The sequence below is a fragment of the Triturus cristatus genome, chromosome 12 (genome assembly GCF_964204655.1).
Source record: "Triturus cristatus chromosome 12, aTriCri1.1, whole genome shotgun sequence".
NCBI lineage: Eukaryota > Metazoa > Chordata > Amphibia > Caudata > Salamandridae > Triturus > Triturus cristatus.
In genome coordinates, this window is record NC_140595.1 from 767,883,433 (window position 1) to 767,909,566 (window position 26,134).

The following is a 26,134-nucleotide window of genomic DNA, read 5'->3' on the forward strand; positions in this document are numbered from 1 at the left end:
GTACATTAGAGTGTAGTGGGGTGTCGTACAGTATTGGACAGTGATGTAGACTACAGTAGAGTAGAGTGGCATGCAGTAAAATTGATTTTTGGAGTGATGTACAGTACTGCACACTGTTGTAGAGTGTGGTACAGTGGATGTATGTATGTAGGGAATTTATAGAGCGCTGGAATCACCCCCGAAGGGTGATCTCCGCGCTAACATAGAAACTGGTCAGCCAGGCACAGATTCCCATAGCTCGAGCCTTGAATAATGCCGTCTTCAGAAGTTTTCTGAAGCTGGGAAGACTGGTTTGCCTTCAGATCATTTTTTCTCAAAACGAAAGACCAGTAACAACTTTTTGCCATCCGATCTGAGACACCGGTTCGGGCAGTACAATTTGAACTTGACCGCCATATAACTCGGGCTAGTACCATAGAGAGCTCTGTGCACAAATCAACAGAGCTTAAACTTTATTCTCTGGCATACTGGAAGCTAATGGAGAGTTTTCAATAATGGCCCGGGGGAGGTGTGGGGTGGCTTGTTAAGAGCTAGGCGTGCAGTCACATTCTAGACGATCTGCAGTCTGCTAAGAGAAGACTTGTTTGTCGATGCCAATAAAGCATTACAATAGTCCAGGCAACCTATAATCAAAGCCTGAATTAAGGTCCTGCGTACAGTTTGGGGAAGCTACATGAACACTTTGCGGAGCAGGCTCAAGGTGTGATAGCAGGTCCCGGTAGTGGTCATAACTTGATCCTTCATCGATAACTGTGCATCCAACCGCACCCCAGATTTTTTGCCACCGAAGTTGGTAAAGGGGCAGGGCCTATCACTGTCGGCCACCAGTCAGGGGACCAGGAAGTTAGTGCAGCACCAAACTGCAGGATTTCAGTTTTGGCCGCATTTAACTGCAGAAAGTGTTCAGTCATCCATTCTGCTATGGCAGACATGCCATTAGCAAAGCGCTGATTGACGAACTCCATATCCTTATCAAAGGATAGGAGTAATTGTGTGTCGTCAGCTTAAGAGAACGGCGTAAAGCCGTACGGTCGGATGAATTTAGCAAGGGGGGCCACATAGATGATAGATAAAGTAGGGCTCGGACAGGAACCCTGGGGCACCTCCTTGATAAGATTCATAGTTTGGGATCGAAAAGGGCCTAGATTGATGGTTTGTGTACGGTGATCGAGAAAGCTGACCAACCAATCGAGAGCTACCCCCTGCTGACCGGCCTCTCTTAGTCAAAATATCAGTTTCTGATGAGAGACCGTGTCGAAGGCTGCTGTTAGATCCAACAAAACCAACATCACTCCTTTGTTATCATCCACGGCCATTTTAATATAATTTGTGACCCCGATGAGAGTTGTCTCGGTGGAGTAGTTAGATCTAAACCCCGACTGAAGTATCAAGGATACCGTTGGCCTCAAGATAGTCCATTAATTGGGTATTAATATAGCTCTCCGCCAATTTGCCCATAAGCGGGAGGAGTGAAATGGGACGGTAATTGGAGAGCACTTTAGCCGGTACCTGATCTTTCTTCTTGATAGGTAGTACTTGGGCAACTTTTCATTCTAAAGGCACACTGCCTTCACTCAACGATGAATTTAAGATCTCAGCAATTGGGGCAGCCAGAAGAGGGGCGAGGAGAGCAAATTTGCGGGTGGGCATTATTTCCAAAGGAGATCGTGATTTTGTCTTTTTTAACATAGCTTCCACTTTAGAGACCTCAATATCCTTAAAATGTGTCAAACCTTAATTTGAGCCTGTTAGCGGTGCTAAATCGGATATAGTAAGTGGCACCTGGGAAATGATGTGAGGGAATTGTTGATAAATCTGGTTGATTATATAGTCGAAGTATATGGCAATACTGTCACACAGTCCCTGGGAGGGAGTGATCAGATGTGCGCATGCTGTTGGCTTGGTAAAGAATTCAAAATTTTGTAGAGATCCTTTGCCGAATTTCCTGCCTGTTTGAGTTTAGTTAAAACATGATCTTAATGGGCCCTTTTAAGACTCTTATGATTAGTATTGAGGGCCGGTTTAAATTTAAGTTTTTCTGTTTCCAGCTGGGATTTAGGCCAGGATTTTTCTAGATGGTATAGTGGCATAGAGCAGTGGCATACAAAGATTTGTGTACAGTGTCATATAGTGGACTAGAGTATCACAGTGGCGTACAGTATGGTTCAGTGGAGTGGAGGGATATAGACAGGAGTAAAGTGTCAGAGAGCGGCATTCAGTGTGGTAGAGTGTTGTAGAGTGGAGCTCATATAGTGGCCAGTAGTGCGTGAAGCTGCGTAGAGTGGATTGTTATATAGATGTCGAGTGGAGTGGTGTAATGTAGTGTGAAGTAAAGTACAACAGAGTGCATTGGTGTGTCATAGGGTATAGTGGCATAGAGTGCTGTGTACAGGCATAGCATTGGTAGTAAGTTGTTATAAATTGGAGCGGTGTCTCGTACAGTAGAGTGGAGTACTATGTCATATAGAAAAGTGTTGTTTTGTAGAATACAGTATTGTACATTGGAGTGTATGGGCATGGAGTGGAGTATAGAATTGGAGAGTGGAATGTACAGTGATAGAGTAGAGTAGAATGCCGTAGAGTACCATGAAGTGTGGTTGACTATTATAGAGTGGAGGTATACAGAGTGGGCGCGAGTGTCATGTAGTGGAGTGGTGTAGAGAGGAGTAGCATATAGAGGAGTGGCATAAAGAACAATGCAATATTGCACAAGTGGAATAGTGTAGAGTAGAATAGCATAGAGTGGAGTGGCGTACAGTGGAATGGTGTAGACTGGAGTTGTGTACAGTGGACTGGGATAGTGTGAAATAGCATATAATGGTGTGGAGTAGAGTGGAGTGGCATCCAACGGACTAGTGTAGAATGGAGTGGCATAGAGTAGAGTGGAGAGGTGTACATTGGAGTAGAGTGGATTATCTTATATTGGAATGGCATGAAGTAGAGTAGCATAGGGTAGAGTGCTGCACTGTGCAGTGGCATAGACTGGAAAAGCTTATAGTGGTGCAGTCTGCAGTGCAGTGGTGTCCAGTGAAGTGGTGCAGACTGGAGTATCGTACACTGGAATAGGGTAGAGTATAATACCATACAGCGGTGTAGCGTCCAATGGAATAACGTCAAATGGAGTAGGGTAGAGTGGAGTAGCATACACTGGAGTGGTGTGGAGTAGAGTGACACACACTGGAGTGGCATGGAGTGGAATAGCATAGAGTGGAGTGGCATACAGTGGAATGGTGTAGAATGGAATAGCATACTCTGAAGTAGCATGTAGTGGAGTGACATACAGCGGAGTGGTGTACACTAAACAGGTGTAGAGTGGAGTTGTATACAGTGTAATAGTGTACAGTGGACTGCCATAGAGTAGAGTTTTGTACAGTGTAATAACATAGAGTGTAGTGGCATAGACTGGAGTGTTGTACAGTTGAATGGTGTAGAGTGTAATAGTGTGTAGTGGAGTAGGGTACAGGGAGTGGCATATAATGGAGTAGTGCAGACTGAAGTGGAGTACAGTGGCATGTGATAGAGTATATTAGCATACAGTGGAGTGGTGTACTTTGGAGTGGCGTCAAATTGAATAAGAAAGTAAGAAGTGATGTAGGGTGGAGTGCCATACACAGGAGTTGTGTAGAGTTGAGTAGCATATAGTTGAGTGGCATTCAGTGCAATAGCATGCACTGAGTGTTGTAGAGGGGAGTGACATACAGTGGCATTGTGTACAATGCAATAGTGTAGAGTGGAGTGACATCGAGTGAAGTCTGTTACACAGGAGAGGTGTAGAGTGAAATAGCATATAATGGAGTGGCTACAGTAGTGTGGCATTTGGATGTGTGTGAAATTTAGCAACAGTGTATATTATGGCATGCAGAGTAATGCAAAACAGCCAATTGCACTGCCTTGCATTTCTCCAGATTTACCAATCAATGTAGGGGCATCCATCGTGGCCCGAGTTGCTTTGTAAATTTGACTTAAGTATGGCTATGCCCATGCAACACCATGCCAGAGTTCTGCAATCTGCAAGAGATCCTAGGTATATATTGGGCCGTGTTATACCTTGATAACTTTGCAGTATACTTTGGTATACGGCAATGACAAGCCAGTATATATTTGAGTATTGGCTGTTAGTAGAGAATGAAGAGGCAGCCACATTGTTTTTATCACACTTTGGCTGTGTTCAATGTTTAGGGCCTTAGATATAGGTAAGGAGTAAGTCCCTATCAATTACCATTTTATTAAAGTCGTACTAGGTAGGGAAATCTATTTCAATGTTTTTCTTTATTTTTAAATAATTTTTCAGCCATGTATCATGGAAGTTTCACAAAATTTTGTGAAATTCCACAAAAGTACTACGGTGACAGATATCACTAATTTTAAGTACCTTATAACTTAAACATACTTACCCTACTTAACTGCAGTACCCAAAAAGCCTAATCTCTGCAACATAATGTATAATCCTGAAAAAAATATTATAAATCCATTGAGCCATTTTCAAGCTACGTCAAACACAATACTCTATGGAAAATGCATTGGTGGAAAAACGTGTTTTGTGTTCCCTTTTTATCTTTTCCCCCTTGTAAGGATTCACCACAAAAATGTACATTGTTTCAAAATGTAGAAAATGCCAAAGTCTGGAAATTTTTCTGGTAATTCATTAAATGGGTCGAAAGTTATTAGTGAGCAAATATCCAAGGAATTTCTATCTTTGGGAATTCTAACTATAACTAGTGAGTGTCAAACAGATTTAATGTGATTTATTTATCTTTATATATTGTATTTCTATAGTATATGTTTATTGGTTTACATAATCATGTGGCCATAAATGTGTCTTTTAGTTGTTCATATAGTAGTTCTGAAACTTTAAAAATGAAGCTTACTTTATTTTTTGGACTTCCTTGCTACTTCAAGAAGGATTGTGATTTCTAATGGTCAATTAGCATGTCTTCTGTTAGAAGCTGGGTTCTGGTTGGCAGAGATATGCACCCTATCAAAGCAGGAATCACAATCCATGTCAGGGTAAGTCAGATGCACACCATAAATTAACCTTTGCTTACCTACCTCACCCTATCTTCGCTCCAAGCAGTTAAAGACAAGGACACTATCAATGTGTAATTGAAGGGGTTGCTAGGTTCTTAGAGTAAAAGAGGACTGTTAATTCATCAGGGCGTACAGCTATTAAAAGAGATGCGTCTTCAGCTCTTTCCTAAATTGGAGCAGGGTTCGGGCAGTTCTGATAGATACGGGAATGTCCCTCCAGCTCCTGGATGCATAGATGTAGATGGCTTGCTGTCTAGTTGTTTTTCTTTTTTGCACTTCTGATTTTACCTCAGAATGATCATGATCATGCCTTTGTTTTTTGCCTTTATTCACTGCAAATAGAGCTAGCCCAATGAAAGGGAGTGGAAAGTTAGGTCACATAAGTTGTAATTTATGTGGTAGGTAGAAGTAGCCAGGATCCCGGAGTATGTAGCTCATGCACTTTCTCAGCAGCTGGGGAACTGTACTATTTGAACACAAATGGTGCATAGTGCCCTGAAAGGGGCTTTCGTGCGGAACAATGCTGCTGTCCTGATGTTCTGCTTCATCAGATGTAAGTCAGAAGGTGTGGGGTCGAGACACAACTCCTCTGGCCCTATACATTGCTCCAATTTTGTGACTGCTAATAGTAAGTGTTTTTTTGTTTATGTGCCCTTCATTGTCTCAGTTCTGTTCTGAGCGAGGGAAGATCATGTCTAGAGGTGGCACTCAATGAGGGGACCTGAGGTGTGCTTAATGTCTTTCTGGACAATGTGATCCGGTACACTGTCACCTACACCCAACATGCCAAAAGGAAGACCGTCACGCCAAGGATGGCTGTACGCACTGAAGCACTTTATACAGATTGGGTGGCTACATATTGTGTGTTTCAGGTCTTTATCTTGCCTGTGCTTTGCATGGTCACGACATAACATTTAGAAAGTTTGCTGTAAGTGAACAATTGGAAACCAAAAGCAGCCCTGAAAAAACTATACAAACCAACCCCACATGGGGGGAGGGTAAGTGGGTCATTGCAGCCATCCTGCTTTGAATGCAGCCTCCCAGTCTGCAGCATACAGGGAAAATATCAATCCAAGTGATTGCCAGACCTTGTGTGACTCCCTGGGAATTTTATGTTATTGCATCCAGACAAATAATACAATGAACAACAAGTAACATCCATATAACATACAATGAACAAGACCAACCTATTTCTGTTGTCATTGTCTGTTAGCAGTAAATGAGCAAAAATAATTTTATTGTGTATAAATAGAATTGAACATTTTTAAACTCTGAACATTTTAGACTGTGAATTTATCATTAGTAAGGTTTGTGGATTTATTATTAGTCTTCATGGTGTGTCAATCACTAAAATTCTCCCCTTCACACACCTTTCCAATGCTGTCTCTAACTGTTATCCCTTCACTTCCTTTTACTCACATCTTTCTGACATCTTCATTCTTCATATATATCACATCATCTCCTTCTTCCTCATCATTGTCATTTCACTCTCTCCTTTCGTACTTACTTGTATTATGCATCTTTCACCACATTCACACCCATACTTTCTTCTCACCTGTAAACACACCATTTTGTTTTCCTTTGCTCTGTATATGTTTGACACCTGTGTAACTGTTTTAAACATTGTAATGTAAAATATTAATTATGATTAATAAGCACATATATGACCATCGATCTGTGTTCTCTGCAGAGAGGCCAAGGACTGGATGAGGATGAAGTCTGAACACCTTCACCACCCACTGCCACAGTGAGAAACTATAATTGCTTTCAACGTCAACTCCAGAGCTCTCAGTTGTGCCCCGTCTTCCTAACTAGTCAATAACCTCAACTTATCCAGACTCAGTTCACAATATGCAACAAACTACAGAAACACAGGATCAAAGGGTGCAATGTAAACAGGGACTCGGCCTGCATTGCTGAAATGGATTCCCTCAATGGGTTGCAGTCAATGTTAAACTGCACTGGCTAACTGAGTGCCTGCTGCTGTTTGGGAGCCCCAGCCAAACGTCTGCTGCATGATTGCTCTTCTCAGTCAGAAAGTTTCACCAGACCTGGAGAGAGGACTGAGCAGAGCTCCGAGTGCCTCGAACTTGCCAGTGCCTCGCTGGGTACTTGGCAAGACTCTGGTCCTGGGTGCAGTGCTCACCTCCAAACTGGTCCTCTTAGCAAGCTGACTTTCTGAGTCCTCCATGCTGCTCAGAGGACCAGCTGTGTGTTGCTTGTAAGCCACAGTGATCTTTCTGGGGTTGCACAGCACCATCCTGTCTGTACTAGATATAGCATGCTCCTGACATCCTGCAGTGCACTGCACGACACAGCACAGAGGACCAGATTGCAAGAAAGAGATACATTGTAAAACCTGGGCCCAGTGCTGTTTCCAGGGAAACCACAGTCACCTCTTTTCTGGACTTTGCTCACACTGCCTGGGGCACACTAAAAGATGTGGTCAATAAGACTAGTGCAAGCATTTCACATGGTGCAGTGAGAGCAAAGCACCACGAGCAATGAATAGGAGCAGCTAATTATGCATGCCAGTGTATTTTCTTGCAGTGATACAGGACATGCAGGGCTGCTACTACATTTGTGTGTTTACTAAAGGCCTCAAAGCATGCATAGTGTGTCTCTGTCTGCTACACGCTGTACAGAATTCATGTTTCTGCCTCAGGACCCAGAGTGTGGAACAAGCACAAATAGAATATGTTTCTTGCATCTATGTGCTCTACGTGTTCTAGGATTAGAACGTTGAGCCACCTGGACCTCAGAATCTCATTGTTTAATCATGTCTTGAAAATTAGTGTATCGTATACCCTGTTCTTTTTCCATAGAAGCACTACTATTGTTAAGATATAACTGCACTCCATAATGAATCAGTTTAAATGATGTGTAATAATGTCAATGTCTTACCTGTGGATATCTGTATAGACCCAGTATGTGAGCAACACTAATTGAGTGTGTGGAACTGGACTCTCCAATGATAACTGCGGGTGGTGAACTCCCCCGGCACTGAAAGTTTGGAATCGATTCCTCTTGTCCTGATAGAATCCATAGAGACCCTTTAAGTGATCGCTGGATCATCGCACAGGTGTCATACATCTTGAATCCCAGGGTAATGTTGGGTAAAAGGTTTGGGTTGCTGTTAATCTCTTCAATAGCAAACAGCATAGCCTGCACCATCTGGTAATACTGGAGTCCAAACCTGGAATATGCAGAGGCATGTGTTTACTAGCAAATGTGAAATGCCAACTTACCAAAGAAAAGGCCATTGTTGAAATAATTTGTAACTCCAATACCATAGCCTTGTTTACAATATCAATATATATCATAGAGTAAAGCAGCCTGGTAAGGATGATTACTGTTCATTCTGCTCCAGCAGCATACAGAACTTTGCTCACAATTTTTCTTGAATGTATGTTATTTACCATAGACAAAAGGAGCTGTCATATTTTTTTCACAACCAAAAAAACTTGCCCTCACTGGTTACTCTAATTGATAGATTGTCATGCTGATTCATGCATGATGCTCTCTTTTGTATTTGGCCCATGGTGCCTACTCTCCATCTGTAGACAGTAGCACCCTCAGAAGCTATCTTTTTAGTGAAGCAGTTAAGGGAATGGCTAAGGACATCATCAAGGCAAAATTGTAAGCAGAGGGCTCTGGTACAGAGTTCCCTTCTATCTGATAATTATCTTCAGTATCTACCCCCAAACTACTGGCTTCAGTGCAGAGCCTCACAGCAAAGATTGCATGGATGGTGGGATCCCCATACCTGGTTTTCAGTGATCGACTTTGCGACTGATCAAGAGGGCTTGTCTCAAGGCTATTCCCTGAGGATTCTGTGCGGTGTGAGTTGATCCGAGTGGACAACAATTAGAGGATCAGCCAAGCTCCCACTTCTGCAACCGGTCGGGCTCTGCCTGTTTTGTATGCCCTGCTCTGAGGCCGATTTTTGCCATAGCCACAGAGTGTGGACAGGTGTAAGAAATTGGTTTATTGGTTGAAGGGGGTGATACCCTTCTCAAGCAACAACCACAATCCTTGCCAGGGTGAATTACAAAACTCACTAAATTAACCTGTGCTTAACTTTCTGGTAGCTTAGCACAAAAGCAATCAAGCTTAACCTAGGGGCACTGTGTCAAGTATGTATGCAACAAACTCCCATTGATGATTACTGTTATAGATCTCACCAACTTCCATGTATCTAACCCGTTAACTATATCTTTTCACAGTAGATTTTCTGGGGTGACCCTATCATCCTCATCTACATATATTAATCGCACACACAACTCAGATTTACCCTTGTGGAGCCCCACTTTGAACCAGATTGTATCTCTGATTTTATAAGCCTTAAATCACCAGAATACTTTTGTGCTCTATGCTTTAGCTCACTGTAATAAAAAAAACGACCTATCTGGACACCGTGTCGGTTAGTAAGAGTGGTCTAGTCCAGATAGTGCACAGACCCAAGCCTTCTGTGTTCACTTAGCTCACTGTTCAGCATGGCTCCAGATATGTACTGTTTAAAACATATTATTGCTGTATGTACAATATGGCTAAGGCTAGATATTACATGCCCCTATTACCATTATTGTAGTATATTATCTTCAAAGTGTGTATTTATGTATCTACGTATAGGGTATTTCTATGGGGTAAACCTAGCCAAAAAGTAGTAAAGCACTTTACTGGGTCAAAGACAAGCATAAAGTCAAGAGTGGTATGAGCGGTAGCTGTGTTGTGGATGGTTAATGCATTGTGATGTAGTGTTCTTTAGAGAGGAGTGCCTTCAATACGTTCTTAAATTGAAGTAGCGTTAGCTCGATCCTGATGGACTTGGGGATGTTGTTCCAGATCCTAGGTGGATAGATGGAAAAGGCTTACTTCCTAAAATATTTTGGCCACCTCTCTCTGAAGTCGGAAAAATCCTAGAATTGCATATTTACTAAAATTTGATGCAATGCAACAAAGCAATTGAAGTGTGTGAATGGGAGAGAGCACAATTGTGTCATATTTCCAAAGATAAGACACAATTCTGATCTTTACTAGTGCACGTGTGGGTGTCTACCGTATTTTCTGGCTCTGAATGGCTACTAATGGCACACTCCAACAGATGTGCTGTAACAATTTTCAGAGACAGAATGCTGCCATCGATGTTACATCACTGAAGTTATAGGGTTTGTGAAAACTCCAAGCGTCACACAAATACCAGAGCTATTCCATTCGCATTGTCAGCGTGAATGTTGCCATCTTGTCTAGCAGCATGTCTGATATTCAGCATGCCTCAAAGTTACTGAATGCCCAGAATCACAGGATGTTGAACCAACACTGAGTCTCTTACCCAGCTATGTTGAGTAATTATCCAGCCCCTACTAATACAAAAAATCGCTATTACGTGGACTGTGCTGGCTGCATCATAGCACTTTTTTCAGTTACTTTCAGCTATGATTAACAGCAGATGCGCTGCTAGACAACATGCCTAAAAGACATGCACATTGACAAGGTTAATAGCTCGGGCATTGCCGAGATCTATTGCCTTTGCCAATGTTTGTTCGGTGTTGACACGGTCCTGCTGAAAAAATGTGGAAGGGACAGTGAGAAACAGTTGAGGAGCTCTGAAGTGAAGCAAAGATGTGGTGTAACGGCCAAAGCTTCTGACACGGGAACTGGCTGAACAGTTTGTGATTCTGGGCAAATCCCTTATGATTCCCCCGCCTAGGACACAATGCATGATTGTATAATGTAACTGGTGAGCACTGAAAGAGCTTGAATACCATTGTCTGGTGATAGCACTATGGCAAGAGGAAGGATGGAACAAGCGCTCCAAAACCATCAGATTCTGCTAAAAAAGAAAGCAGCAGCGACGACGGGTCAAGCAGGGAAGCTGGAAGGGACGGGGAGATGAGCAAGCATCAAAGGGGAAAATAAAACTTTTATTGAAGCAGAATCAGGGACAAAAATGAATGTGTAATGTAACTGGTGAGCACTTAAAGCACTCAGAGTGCTTCAATACCATTGGATCGTGCAAAAAAAATTAGCAAGTGTTTCAACAACTTTTTAAGAAATGCATTTGTTTATGTATATGTGCATTCATTTTTGTGGTATGTATGTATGTGTACAAAGGAGACAGTTTGAAAACACAAGAACTCCTATGGAGTGCTTAAAAACAAAGAAAAAAATAGCTCTGCAAGCTGGGAGCAGTGTAAGGAGACATATACTTGGCCCATGTGCAATGGGAGCGCCAAACACAAGAAGAGGGCATGAAGTCTGCATGCAATGATGAATGGCATCAAAGAAAATGAGGGCAATGCAGAATGTTTCCATAGATAGGACATGGGGGCCTGTAAGCCCACAGATATAACACAAGACGTTACTTCGAGACAGCACATGCGTGGTCTAGCCGAGACCTAAAAACAGCACTGGTGAAGATATTAGCGTTTACCTCGGCGAAATCTATTGGTTTTGTCAATGTATTTTTATACTGTTGCTCAGCATCCTGAGCTGCTGTGTTGTCTAACTTGGCTTAAAGTTAAACAAGTATTGGCATAGCCAATAGGTCTTGCTTTTGGGATCTTATAATTGTTTAGCCATGCAACAGTTGATGTTGTTGCACCAAGGATATTGTGCTGCATAAATAAATACTCATAAGGTCCCAAAAGCTAGACCTATTGGCTATGCTAATGCTTGTAGAAGTGATTGCTTGCTTGGGGTAAATTGTATTTTCTGTGGAGATGTAAATATAGCAGGACTCTACAGTACATTTTTAGAGTGATTTGATGTTGTGCATAGATATTCTCTTCAGCGACAGTGGTATCAATTAAAGAACATTACATTTCTGGGTGGTTGTGGCTTCTGGGTATATATTCTCTTCTTTCCCAGGTGTAAAAATGACTTTGCTCTGTATTTTTGGTAGGATTGCTGTTGATTAACTTTCATGCCTGACCTGTTTTAGGCATAAAAGGACTGTATGCTTTTAGAATCACTCATATTCTGAGCTGGCTCTCTCTTCTATCTCCGCTATAAACATCACAGAATAGCATATAGGTGAGATGATTGCATGCCCTGGGTATGCTCCCTCTTCTGCACCCAGTAAAAATGACTTGGCAGTGCATTTCTAGGATGATTGCATATTCAGGGTAGATTTATTTGTTTCTGCACCATGTGTGAACACGACATGAGCGTGCATTTTAGGGTTGGCGTGTGTTCTGAATTGGCTTTCATGTCGACCTGGTATATACATAAAGGTTATACATCTTTCGATCACTGCATGTTTTGAGTTGGCTTTCTCTTCTGCCTTAGCGATAACCATCACAGAACGGTACATGTTTGGGGTGACTAGATGCCCTTCATATACTTTCTCTTCTGCCTCATTGACAACAATCCCCGAAGAGTACATTTTTTAAGTGATTGCTTGCCCTGGGTTGGCTTTCGCTTCAGAGCAAGGATTACATTTAAAATTACAGTGCATTTTTAAAAAAAGTAAAGAAATAGAACCAAACATCTATTTCTTTACTTTTGCTATAATCGCGGCACCCACGCTTTACTTTTGATCAAAGAAAAGCGCGGGTGCCACGATTATAGCAAAAGTAAAGAAATATGTGTTTGTTTCTATTTCTTTACTTTTGGTATAATCGCGGCACCCGCGCTTTACTTTTAAAGTTATAAGTAAAGCGCGGGTGCCGCGATTATACCAAAAGAAAAGAAATAGATGTTTTTTTTATTTCTTTGCTTTTGGTATAATTGCGGCACCCGCGCTTTACTTATAACATTAAAAGTAAAGCGCGGGTGCCGCGATAATATACCGAAAGTAAAGAAAAACAAGCGCGCGCCTCACACTACAAGTGGGAGGTGTGGGGGGGGGCAGTGCCAGAGCACACATAGCGTGTCCCTTGCGGGAGCGAGCCAAGGGCACCATGTGTTTGTAAGTTAATTACAAACATATGGTGTCAAGCTCCCTCCCGCAAGGCAATCGCCAGACGTGCACGCGTTGCCATTGAAGGCAATGCAACGTGTGCACGTTTTAGGGCAAAAACTGCATCGACGGCTAAGGGTCTTTTTCCAAGCAGCGCCTGCTATGCGAGACCTAAAAAAGCTTGACGCGACCGGTGTTGACAGCGTCATGGTTTTTAGGTCTCGCCTGAGCCAGCGCTTTAGCGCTGCTCTCGCGAGAGCTTTTGTAAAAGGGGGATTTGGAAGTGCAAACCAGTGCTTTCAGGCCGCCAACTACAGTGCATGTGCGCCCGCCAACTACAGTGCATGTGCGCCGGGCGCGCGCACCATTTGGCAGCCTGCGTGATCATTTCGCGGCGCTTTGATGTTCTCAGTGAGCCGCGCGGCCACTGAGAACATCAAAGCGGCCGCGAAGGTGCACACCATTTGCCACCCCCTCCCTTATCCCACTTCCTGCTTGTTATCACATCCTTGCTGTTATCAGAAAACACCCGGATCTCAAACATAGCACCCTTCCTCCCTTGTGCACGGCAAACACTCAGTAAAGATTAAACTCTTGTTTCAATATGTTTACTGCAGCCAGCACACACAGAGCCCACTTCACAAAGCCATCTGCAGCCTTTCATGGCCAGAGCGGGCTTCACATGTGCCTGAGAGCTGTCCAGGTGTAAATGTTTTCACTTCTGCATAAATGTATGGAATGAATGCATACATTTACACAGTAGATAATCCCACGCAGGTGGTGAGGAGTGTGCGCTTCTATACGTGTTTGCCTTGAAGTGCGGGAACGGCCGATAACATGTGAGTTTGTTGACATTCAAACTCCTTTCCAGCCCCTTCCCCCCTCTTAAAGAGTAGAGATTGACGTCAGCAACGGTCTGTTGTAACTTTTCTTCCAGGGTGGTTGAAGGAATGGAACACCCCAACACTGTGATGCTGTAAGAGAGGGGGTTTCTCCATGGTGGAAAATGTTCTCCCCATGGAGACACAACAAACAAAAAACTAGCATTGGCATAGCCAATGGGTCTCGCTTTTGGAACCTTATAAGTGTTTAGCCATGCCACAGTTGCATAACTAAATACTTATAAGGACCCAAAAGCGAGACCTATTGGCTATGCCAATGCTTGTTCTTTTTCTTTTAAGTCATGTTACACGCTACTGTGCAACATGTTGAAAAATACATCAGCAAAACCTATAGATTTCTCAGAGGTGTAACTATTCGCTCTGCCAATGCTTGTTTCTATTTCTTGTGCTTAAACTAGCCCTATGTTGCTATTAAGGCTAGCTTCAAGCATTGGAGGGAAATATTTTATTTCGAACACAAGCCAGTAAACCTCAGCAACACGCTATATTGCATACGTGACTGCATGATAAAATTATGCCTGGCATTTCTTGTTTTGTCTTGCTTTTCTTACACAAGAGTCCACTTCTAAATAGGTAATAACCTGCAATCAAACCATACATATAGCTGGAGCCGTGCTTCCTGTGGCAGCTTTCTGCACGTACCGGTGATAGCAATGTTGTCTATTTAAATTAATATCATGTTTTAATTTTTGCTGATATACTAATTTGAGTACCCTGTATAGAGACCTCACTAACCCCTGGTTCCCCCAGAGTTTATGGATTTCACACTGCGCTATAGATTCCCTGCAGAAAGCATACAGGCCCAGCATACAGGACACGACGTGAATAAGGCGCCAGTGTAGGAAAGAAACGCTGCCACTGTGCTACTGCCTTTAACAAACATCCTCACAGGTGTGCACTGGCTGCCTGCACGAAAAGTGATGATGTTTTCACATAAACAAACCGACCAAACCAGATGACGCATTCTTGCGCAAGCGCAGTGTTCGAGCAACACACATTCTCGCAGACTAAATAGTGCCAATAAAATGGGTTTATGAACAAAGAAGTAATGCTATGAGTTGTAATGGCACTGACTAGTTATGGACTATACAGCCTTACAGTACAACTGGACGGAACCATCTTGAGGCGTGGGTGTCTTCTTAGCTTTATTTCAATTGTATTAGAGAAGCAGAAATATTACATTTTATAATGTGAAACACTAGGAATATTTAAATAGTAATAAAATACAACATGATAGAGTATCACACCTCGACATCAAAAAATAATAACAGAGGAAAAATACCAAGGAATACATATGCATATTTAATTGCAGATTTAACATACATGCTGTCCTAAGTGACTTTTACATCAGCAGCCTTTATAACTAAGGGCTATTGTGGCTGAGTTCTCGAGCCAGTCGTCCACAGTGCTGTTTTACATTCACTACAGCTGACCATACACAGTACTAGGTCCATGCACCACCAACTTACATTGCTGCTGTCACTCTTGCTATTCATCAGAACACTGAGGGCTCTAGGGCTTCCGGTGTTAAGTTGTAACAAGTATGTAAACAGTTCCTTCACTAGTGAGTAGTAATGGACTTACCTCTGGCACTGGGCTGGCTCGGGTTCTTCTTGGAAGGTGATCTCTTTCTGCACCACAGAAAAGTGGAGGCGCAAAATCCCACCTATCAAGATGTCTCCACTTCTTGAAAATCCACTCGCGTTGTCTCTCTTGAGCTGGCACCCGGGCACCGTGCTGTGGGCAGCAGACACTGGCATCAAGCAGCACAAGAGGAGGTACACGACTGCGCGAATGCCCAGAAGACTGTTGGTGAAGGCCATCGATGTCATATCTCTGCCTGTGGGAAGAGGTGTCTTGTCTTTTGCGTTAATTGCTTTTTTATGAAAAAACACTGCTGCGTTAAAGTGTGTTTGTGGCATTAAAGGTGAGGGTACTAGTTCTGCATCTTGCTATGTCAGTTTGTCTGCTCATTTCACGTTACTGCATCATCACATCCAACTCCTGGCAGTTCTCATACCATTTTATTACCAAACGAGAGGCAATTATACCATACAAATGAACACAAATGTATGGTAGTATAAAAAGTATGTGAGTGGATGCCTTTGTCTGTGTATAGGTTAGTATTAGGATGAGTGTATTTATATGTAAGTTTATGTGTATTTATCGATTAGTAGCAGAAATAATATTTTCTTCAGTGGGGGGGCTGTCATATGGAAGCTGCATGCTATCAATACAGAGCTGTCACACCCTTAAAATGTCTACAGTCTAGAAGGTATTTTCCTAATCCTGTGTAGCTGCTCTGCCTCACTGTGGTACTGTGTTTCTCTATAAGGTGCCTTGCGCTCTTTTATACCCTCCAGTGCTTCCAAGAGAGACTGGAGGGTCCACAGAGGATGGTGGTAATTGTGTTTAATAGCATGAAATCTTGGATGTTTGTGAAGAGGTGTTCACTGAGCAAACTGGAGTCGTGACATGAACTGGTGGCCTGGGAGGTGACAAGCAGATAATCAGCATTAGCCCCCAGAGTCTGTAATCTGTTCTGTCACTATTGCACACACATAATTTCTTTGACCTGTGATCATTTAGTCAACCGATTTTGAGACTGAGGGGCCTCTTACGATGACGGACACAGTCTCAGAAATAGGACCGACCGACCTCCGGTCATGATGTGACCGAACACTTTTCGGTCATATACTCTGATTCCTTCATGGGAGCTCGTGTCAGGGCCATAAAACAAGCCATAAAACAAGCTCCCATAGAGGAATGGGAGTCTGTGCTCATCCCTGCACCGTGTGACAGGTACCTCAGGGTGTTTCTGTCCCGGTAGATAATTTTAACAATTGCACTTTTTTCACCTGCACTGTATCCATCACCACCAATTACATTTGCATTGTTATATCACAAGGATTCATGTTATGAAAGAAATACTCTAGCATAGACTTCATCTTTGATAGACTGGTGAGTATTGTGCAGCCCTGACTTGTTGGAGGTCATTGCAACTGTTAATGAATCCCAAATGATGATATATGCTACTTCGGCGTCTGATGGGATTTGTCTTTAATTTTTGAGATTATAACTTGCTTTATTATTCTTTACAGTGCTCTTTTCGTATAGACCCAAGGTTTATTTTGTGTTGTTACTTCTAAGTGGATATTAAGGGATTAAAAACCTGTGGGTCTTTAAATATGTTTCCCTTGGACCCCCAATCTTAAATTTCTTGTTGTTAACCTCAGGGTGCCTGCCACAGGGTGCAGGGATGAACAGCAGGGCACCATAGGAGCCCCCAACCGGAGAGCGCAGAGGCAAGGGGGCTCTGCTAGGGGCCCCCATACTCGCTTTGCGACAGGCTTTCGATCTCGTAAAGCGGAACATTGTAAGGCTGCTGGAGACCAAGTAATATAATCCCCAGGGCGAAAAGGCTGCTCTTTGGGATTACAGGCTGGCCTCTGACTGGCCAACGGGCTCCTTGAGCCCATTGGAAGCCAGCTGGAATGACAGGTCGATTTAATTTCCAACCGCCAGCATTGTAATGCAGCTGTCAGAAATTAAACCAAGATGTGGACCGAAAAGGCTCCAACTAATGGTCGGAGCATTTCCATGACGCATCGTAATCGGCCTCTGAATGTAGAGAAAATACCAGGGTTGACAGAGTTGTCGTAGTCAGCCATGTTTCTGTCAAAGATCTCCTCTCTGACTGTGGAGTCTCCCTATAGTAAAGCAATGGGAACATTTTGAAAATGTTTTTCATTCGAAAATAAATATTCAACCTATTTTTGTTAATATAAAGTCAATTTATGTTTACTTTAAATGTGAAACACAAAACGCTACAGCACTATTAAATTAATTTTGAAATAAAATGTTAACTAATTAAAATAAATTAAATTAAAATTATTTTTCTGAATTTTAAATTCAAAAAATAAATTCCCACCTAAAGAAAGAAATGCTGTATTGTGTGTATACATAATTAGTAAACGTGATATATATTATCTACTGGCGGTCGGCAGTAGATAGTTATAGTTACAACCTAGTTTCCATAGGAAATCTCAAAATTCTATTTTCAATAACTTTGGCGCCGGTTGACGAATCCTCGTGAAATTTTCAAAACAAATGGGGCGCTCCGTTCAGCTCCTACCCTGAAAGTCTCGGGGTGATTCGTCAAGCGGGGGCCGAGAAAAAGGGGGGTCCCAAAACGCATTTTCCCCATGCATTTTCCATAGGACCTTTAGTCGAAGGTACAGCCCGAACGGCTGAACAGAATTACGTGAAATTTGGCAAAGAGGTAGCCATAAGGTCAAGGAAGTGCCTTTTGAAGGTCTCGTGTAAATCTGTTCAGTATTTCCTGAGAAAATAGCATTTAAAACCATATCCATATCTATACGCGCGCACCGTGCGCGCACTGTGCGCGCACCCTGCCGTGCGTGAGCGCAATTCTGATTGGTTGTTAGATGTCGGTAAACATTCGAATCATTCGAAACCAGGAAGTGTCGGCCGCCATTTTGGCTCTCGCAGTCTGAGGGGGTGAAAAACAAAGGTGGAGAACGTGAAAAGGAGGCAGGGTGGACAGTTCCTGACCCCCTAGCCTTAGTCAGGGGGTCACAGAAGGACCCCCAAGGGAGTAAAAAAACAAATTTCTTTTTTTTTTTAAATCGCGGGGTGCGCGCACCTTGCGCGCATGGCACGCACTGCGCACCGTGGGTGCTCGGTGCGCGCACGGTGATAAACCTGTAAAAAAAAAAAAATAATAAATACATAACTTAGCATTTAAAAAACCATACAAATTCACTGAAAAAACCATAGGTTTCACACACGTTATAGTTACGAATTAGTATTTAAAAAACCTTGCAAATTCACTTAAAAAACCATAGGTTTCACACATGTTATAGTTAGCTGGATATTTCACTTGTAAAAAACTAATGAAATTACCCCGTTATAGTTAGTGCAGGCAACTATAACTCACGCGACCGCAATCCTCTGCTGATGACGTCAGATATTACATCACTGATGACATATGTGTCTTTCTGAAAAATAAATATTTGTAATATATGTATAGCTAAAGATTAATGGAAGCAGACATGAGTAAATAAGTGTCTAAATACAGTGATGTAATATCTGACGTCATCAGCAGAGAATTGCGGTCGCGTGAGTTATAGTTGCCTGCACTAACTATAACGGGGGAATTTCATTGGTTTTTTACGAGTGAAATGTCCAGCTAACTATAACATGTGTGAAACCTATGGTTTTTTAAGTGAATTTGCAAGGTTTTTTAAATGCTAATTCGTAACTATAACGTGTGTGAAACCTATGGTTTTTTCAGTGAATATATATATATATATATATATATATATATATATATATATATATATCCTTCCAACTCGTTGCTCCTTCCGACTGCCCGGGACCCGTGAGGTAGTGGCGCACGCACCGGCGGGGCGCGCCGGCACTTTAATCAACAAAATCCTCAGCATGTGTGCGCTCTCAGTAATCACGAACTCCGACACCATAAAATATCCACAAGATGTTTTATTCCACCAGACACGTTTCGGCTTACTGCCAAGCCTTGATCACGTGGAAAAAGTGTACAAGTTTTCAGGCACAACATAAAGCATACAGTGTGTCCTTACAAGTCCACCGAAAGAAAAGGAAAAAGATACAGTAAGGGCGACATAATAAAACAAGGTTATGCAAAGCATAGTTAGTTACTACAGCTTCTTCAAAAGGTCATATTCACCTTGTTTGTGGGGTAAGGGAGGGGGGAAAAGGGGGGGAGAGGGAAGGGGTGGAAAATGATAGGGATTTGGAAAAAGGGAAACAAAAGAGGAACATGCATAATAGTATTATTACTCCTCTTTAAGATTAACTGCCAGTTCCTCATCCGAATTCAAACCCCCCGGATATTTAGTTTGGAAATCCACAATCAGTTTGGATTCTCTCTGTCTGAGTTTCAGATTCCTATTCCCTCCCCTAGGATTCCTGACCACTTGTTCTAAGACCAAAAAGCTTAGTAAGGCACCATTAGAAAAATGTTCATTGTAGAAATGACGTGCCACAGGGTATTTTTCATCATTGTTGGTAATCGCTCTGCTATGTTCAAGGATACGTTTTTTGGCCATGCATGTGGTACTGCCAATATACCCAAGCCGACAGGGACAAACAATAGCATAGATCACAAATGTAGAGCTACATGTAAGGAACTGAGCAATCTCCCTACTGACTATTGTATGTTACCTTTTTATAGAATTTGCTATTTCTGCAGGCCTTACAATGGCCACAGGGGAAGAAACCACTTAACCCATGTTCATATCTGTCAGGCTGTACAGTAATGTCACTATGGACCAAAAGGTCTCTGATGTTTCTACCCCGTCTGTAAGTGATCCTCGGCCTCTCAGGAAGGGTGGAACCTATGATATTGTCACTTTTGAGAATATCCAATTTTTTAGTCAAAATATGTTTGATATTGGCAGAATCTGAATTGTACGTCATAATGATTCTGGTCTCATTCTCAGCGCTGATGTCCCATTCAGTGATGGTGTCAGAGATGGTTTGAATTCTTGTGACACCATCAGCTCTTTCTTTAGCCCTGCGCAATACCCAATCGGGATAACCCCTGATCTTAAAGCGTTCCATCATGGTCTTGCTTTCTGCTTGGAATGATTCTTCAGAATTACAATTTCTCTTAGCCCTCAGCAGTTCCCCATAAGGAATACTCCATTTAAGGGCCTCTGGGTGACTGCTGAGGGCATGCAAAATGCTGTTTCCAGCAGTACTTTTTCTGAAAAGAGTAGTTTGAATCACTCTGTTATTGATGCTGGGGCCTACATCTAGGTACTGCTAATACTTGCAGAGAGAATGATGTTATATTCATTTATATTGAGAAAATCAATAAAATCTCTGGCTTCCTGTTCAGTGCCCTTCCAGATAATGAACAGATCATCTATAAATCTCATCCAAGTTGTGACATGCTCAAAACATCTGATATGATCGGGATTAGCGAATAGCTCCTGCTCCCAGTGTCCCATAAAGAGATTCGCAAAACTGGGAGCGAAGCAAGAACCCATTGCTGTACACGTGACCTGTCTGTACACAGCCCCATTGAACAGAAAGATGTTATTGGTCAGACAGAATGTTATCATGTCAAGTATCATCTGACTATGCTCCCGATTTCTGACCTGTCTGTTCTCAAGATAGTAGCTGCAAGCATTCAGTCCCTGTGCATGGTCAATAATCGTATACAGGGAATGTACATCAAGCGTGATAAGTAGTGAATCTTCCACCAAATCAACATCCTGTAGTTTAATCAGAAAGTCTTTGGTGTCCCTGATGTAGCTAGGTAACTTGGTCACATATTCCCTAAGAAAATTATCCACGTATTTTGAAATATGCTCCGCTACACTCTGTATGCTTTATGTTGTGCCTGACAACTTGTGCACTTTTTCCACGTGATCAAGGCTTGGCAGTAAGCCGAAACGCGTCTGGTGGAATAAAACATCTTGTGGATATTTTATGGTGTCGGAGTTCGTGATTACTGAGAGCGCACACACACTGAGGATTTTGTTGATATATATATATATATATAAAATTGATTATAATTTATTTATTTTTAATAAAATGTATTGTCACATAATTTTTTAACCCAAAATAGGTTATTAAAATATAACTTAACTAAATAATAAACGTACTACATATATATAAAATTTATATTTTTAATAATATTTGCATCTATTCATATTTCTAACTATTTTAAATAATTTAATTTATCAGTATTTCATATTGGAGGGTTTTAATGTATTAGTGTTCGGTCATGTACATTTCTGGGCTTACTACTTTTTAGAGTCGAGCCTGCAAGAGCATGCGCAGGAGCATGCACCTCACTTGTGAGACAATGATGCCAACAATAAAGGCTTGGAGCCTGCCCGTTGCTTACCATTTGTTGGCTTGCGTGGCACTCTTCTTTACAGCCTCGTAATTTGTCAAGGCATGCCTAACATCATTCCGCACGCACTGATTGATTCAGCGTAATCAGTGCCCGTCCGCAGCTCTTGACGTGAATGAGGTATTATTTTGTTCTTTTTAGCTTTTAGTACCCTGCAAACAGACGGCGTGTGACTTGCAAAATCGTGCCCAGCAGGAAAAATAAAGATTTATTTTCTATAGTTAACTTTCTTTTATTTTGCCAAGCTCTCTTTTCTAACTTTGCACTCATATTTTCTTTAACTCTACTCAACTCTACAACACTCTTACCCCCCTAATTCCACTCTACGACACTCTACTCCAACAAATCCAGTCTACGACACTCTACTCCTCCCACTCCACTCTAGGAGACTCCACGCCACTAACGTTTAGCCATGCTCAACAGTAGACACACTGGAATACAACATGGCAAAAACACATTGCAAAGTCAATAGTTCATTTATAAGCCTTCTTAGCTTTGCCAATGCTTATTTTTGTGTAGTAACTGTCTTTTGGAAAGACATCGACTCACTTGCATTTGTTGATAGATTTAGGTCAATTTCAAGCCCTTTTTAGGATTTGACTGGGACACCAAAGCTATCAGCCTCCAAAATCAAGGTGAGAAATGAAAAGTGTGTATGCTGTAGTTTAGAGGTGGTCACGGATGAGTACATGCATGATCCTTTTTAAGGAACGTGAGGAGCTGATTGGCAGCTTCTGCTATGTTCCTGATCTGGGAGTAAAACATAGTGATGGAGCAATGGTAAGGGTAAACCCATTTACCTTTAGTTCATTCATGAATGAGTGATAACAGAGTGTTTTTTTATGTCAGGGTGTGGTGATTCAGAACCCACTTTTTTGTGAACTTAACATCATAAAGTTGTCCAACATTCATGTCTGAAGCGTATCAAGCACGAGCAAGGGATGAGTGTGATGTTGTGGTAGAGGTTGTCAAGTAGATGTTTGTGTCATCCACATGTTGATGAATTGAAGCAGCTCCCTGGTAGAAGAGAGCCCTTTGTGTTGACAAGTGTGGGTGATAGGACTGAGCCCTGTAAACACTGCATGGTATCCAGTCTATTTCAGGGATGAATTGCACAATTTTTAGCACCTCCTGACAATTTGATATAAAGGATATAAAACAGCACAGCCCTTGCCCTCGAAAACCCATGGTTTAATGTTGATATAAATCTGTTGCGATTGATTAGTCAAAAGCCAGCCACTGTGAGTTTGAGAAGGAAAAGGGGGCAGGAAATGTCCTGTTGCCGAATGTAGTGTACATCCTGAAGCATTTATAGGGTGGTCCTTCCAACACCACTGCCAGTGTGAAAGGCAGAGCGATGGTCTGCTGGGAGATCTTCTTGCTGTGGCAAGCCGTGGCATTTTAGAGATAGGATTTAAGTCGTTTCTGACCGATCTTTGAGCTTTTAGGAATGGGAGTTAGCTTGACATTTTTAAAACATCTGGGAACATTCCCTGGATAAGATAGTGTTGATTATCTCCCACCAGGCATGGTAAAGAAGGTGAAAATTGACTTTTATGTTTGAGTTGAATAGGATATCAAAGTAGTGGTTGGTGAGTTTTAGGTGGTGTACAACCATGGACAATTTGCCTTTGCTGATGTGGGAGAAGGAATTCCATGTTTGCTGTCTGTGCATGAGGTGTGTCAGAGGAAGGCTAGTTAAGGCTGATATTTTTGGTGTGAGTTTGATGTGTTCTGAAAATCAGAAGATAATTTCTTTGTCTTTGCCAGATGAAGGGGTTGCTAGGTTTCATGAGCGGTTCGTTCGTAGTTGAATAATCTTCTAGTGTTTAGTGGTATTGTTTGTTGTTGTTGGTAGCTGGGCTTAGTGCTCGTAGCTGATTGATCGTACTCTCTTACGGCTTTTAGATGCTGCCGCATATGAGCAATTTCAAACTTTGCCACGTATGTTCTAAGTTACATGTTTCTCCTTTTATAGGTATAGAGCTTATATGTAGCACCATTGTCACTCTCTGTGTGTTTGTATGGTACATGAAATAATATTTCAAATGTATGAGACCACAACATTGTTGTTGTGTCATAACGTTGCTGCTATAATTATTAAGGTCGCGTGGATGGCTTGATTCAAAGACAGTGCACATGTGGCTTTTTGCATTACTGTGCATGCATATGCAGATAGTCGGAGGCATACTGTGCATGCATCCCCAGATAGTAAGAAGCGTTCTGTGCATGCAAACCTAGATAGAAGGCCCAATACTGTGCAGGCATTCCCAGATAGACAGAGCTGTACTGTATATGCATACCCAGATAGTCGGAGGCATACTGTGCATGCATTCCCTGATAGTGGAAAGCATATTGTGCATGCATTCCCAGATAGTAGAAACCATACTGTGCATGCATTTCCAAATAGTAGGAGGCATACTGTGCATGCATTCCCAGAAAGTAGGAGGCATACTGTGCATGTATTCCCAGATAGTAGGAGGTATATTGTGCCTGTATTTCCAGATAGACAGTAGGAGGCATACTGCACATGAATTCCCAGATAGTAGGAGGCATACTGTGCATGTGTACTCAAATAGTAGGAGGCATAGGGGGGGCGTGGCTTGCGCGCCGCTGTGAAATGGCGGATCGCGCTTGAGCTCCGTAAAGAGCGAGGGCCGACGGAGATATTGCTGCCGTTGCGGACTGCCCCGTTCAGCGCAGAGGATGATATCCTGTCTGTGAGACTGCCGTGTGTGCTACGAGGGAGTTTTCCGGTGTTGGGAAGCGGCCAGGGACCATATTTCGGCATTTTGAGGTGGCGCTCGATGGTTTCACGAGCGGCCGCCATTTTGTTTCTTCACTGAGGGAGTTTTACTCTATCACGACGACGCTACTGGGACTATCCTGTCAGGAATGGAGTCATACAAGAACTGGTGACGTTTTTCACTTTTTCTGTGCTTATTTTGATTTTTTCCTTCCGCCTATTGCAGTGCTGCCCATTGTGAGAACTTTTTGAGGTTTCTGCTAATATATCACTCGTCAGGCGCACTGCCACTTCCTTATGTGAGGCTTCTTTGCTCTATGCTTGCTCTTGGTTGTTTTCGAGGTCGGTGTGCGCCTACTTGTTCCTGCAGCACATGATATTTTTTGTGAGGTGGTTTTTTCCTGACTTTGTTCGCCTGCCATAATCATTGTCCTGCTCTTTTTGCTGAAAGTGCGTTATCCCTTCCTGCTCGTTTTTCTTATCGCACATTAAGGGTGTTACATCCCCTGGCATTTCCTGCCCTTACTCTATCTGAAGGGGGGTATTTTGTTCCTGTTGAGGTGGTGTGCCCTATGGCTGCGACTATGGGCCCTTCACCGATTGCTAAAGACGTAAAGGACTCTAAAGCATCCCTTAAGAGGTCCAAACAGGTATCCCCTACACCTGAGTCTGCTCCAAAAGACACTAATTCCACTCTTGAGTCCATACTGACGCGCCTTAATGAGGTCTATGAAATTGCGCAGTCTACTAAGACTAACACAGATTTACTGCAGGTGGAGGTGTTAGCCATCAGGAATGATTTCAAGGCCCTTTCCCTTCGTGTTTCAGGTACAGAAACATGGATTAGTGGCGCAGAGGATACCATGCAAAAGCATTCTAGATCTCTCACTCAGATGGAGCGTTCCATGGCAGCATTGAGGAAAGACCTCACTGAACAAGAGGATCGTAATCGCAGATCTAATCTGCGTATTTTTGGTCTTCCGGAGGATGTTGAGAAAGATTCATCTTCCATGATTGAGTTCCTTTATCAATGGATTCCTTCTACACTACAAATTTCTTTCCAAAGAGATTTTGAACTGGAACGTGCAGACCCTGTTCCCACCTTTCGCCCCAAGTCTGCTACGCAACCAAGAGCGGTAATTTTTAAGCCACTGCGTCATCAGCATACTGAGCAGATTTTGGCTCACATGCGGAAGGTTAGAGCTGTTTCTTGGAATGGCCATCGTATTTCAATTTCTCAAGACTTTGCCAGAGACACGGTGATAAGGAGGAAGGGCTTTCTTAATCTTCGGAAGCGTTTATCTGAGATGAATATCCCCTTCTCCTTTGCTGGACCTTCAAAATTCCGCATTACTTTCAAAGGTCGTGTCAGAATCTTTGATGAACCTGCTGATTTGGCCTCGTTTTTGGATAATCAGATGGAACTTCAAACGGAGGCCTCACATGTTCCTGGTTCTTCTGGCACCTGATGCGGTTATACATACTGCAATGTGTTTTCTTCTTTGTCAGATCTATTAAGTCTAATTGCTTTTAGATCTGCGCGGTGGTCTTTATGTCCATTGGTTTTGGTGTTTCTTTGTCGTCTTTTGGTGCTCCCTTGTTATCGTTATGGTGTAATGGTC

General features: G+C 42.4%; 1 protein-coding gene across 1 annotated transcript in view; it reads right to left on the reverse strand.

Annotated features, from left to right (window-relative positions):
- Positions 1-15,656, reverse strand: part of LOC146782774 (vomeronasal type-2 receptor 26-like) — a 95,645-nt gene extending 79,989 nt beyond the window's left edge. The window contains exons 1-2 of the mRNA XM_085637245.1: positions 15,418-15,656; positions 7,933-8,224 (exon numbers count right to left, since the gene is read on the reverse strand). Of these exons, the coding sequence (XP_085493371.1) occupies positions 7,933-8,224; positions 15,418-15,656 (531 nt within the window). The remainder of the gene's footprint in view (positions 1-7,932; positions 8,225-15,417) is intronic.
- Between the last annotated feature and the right edge of the window lie 10,478 nt (positions 15,657-26,134).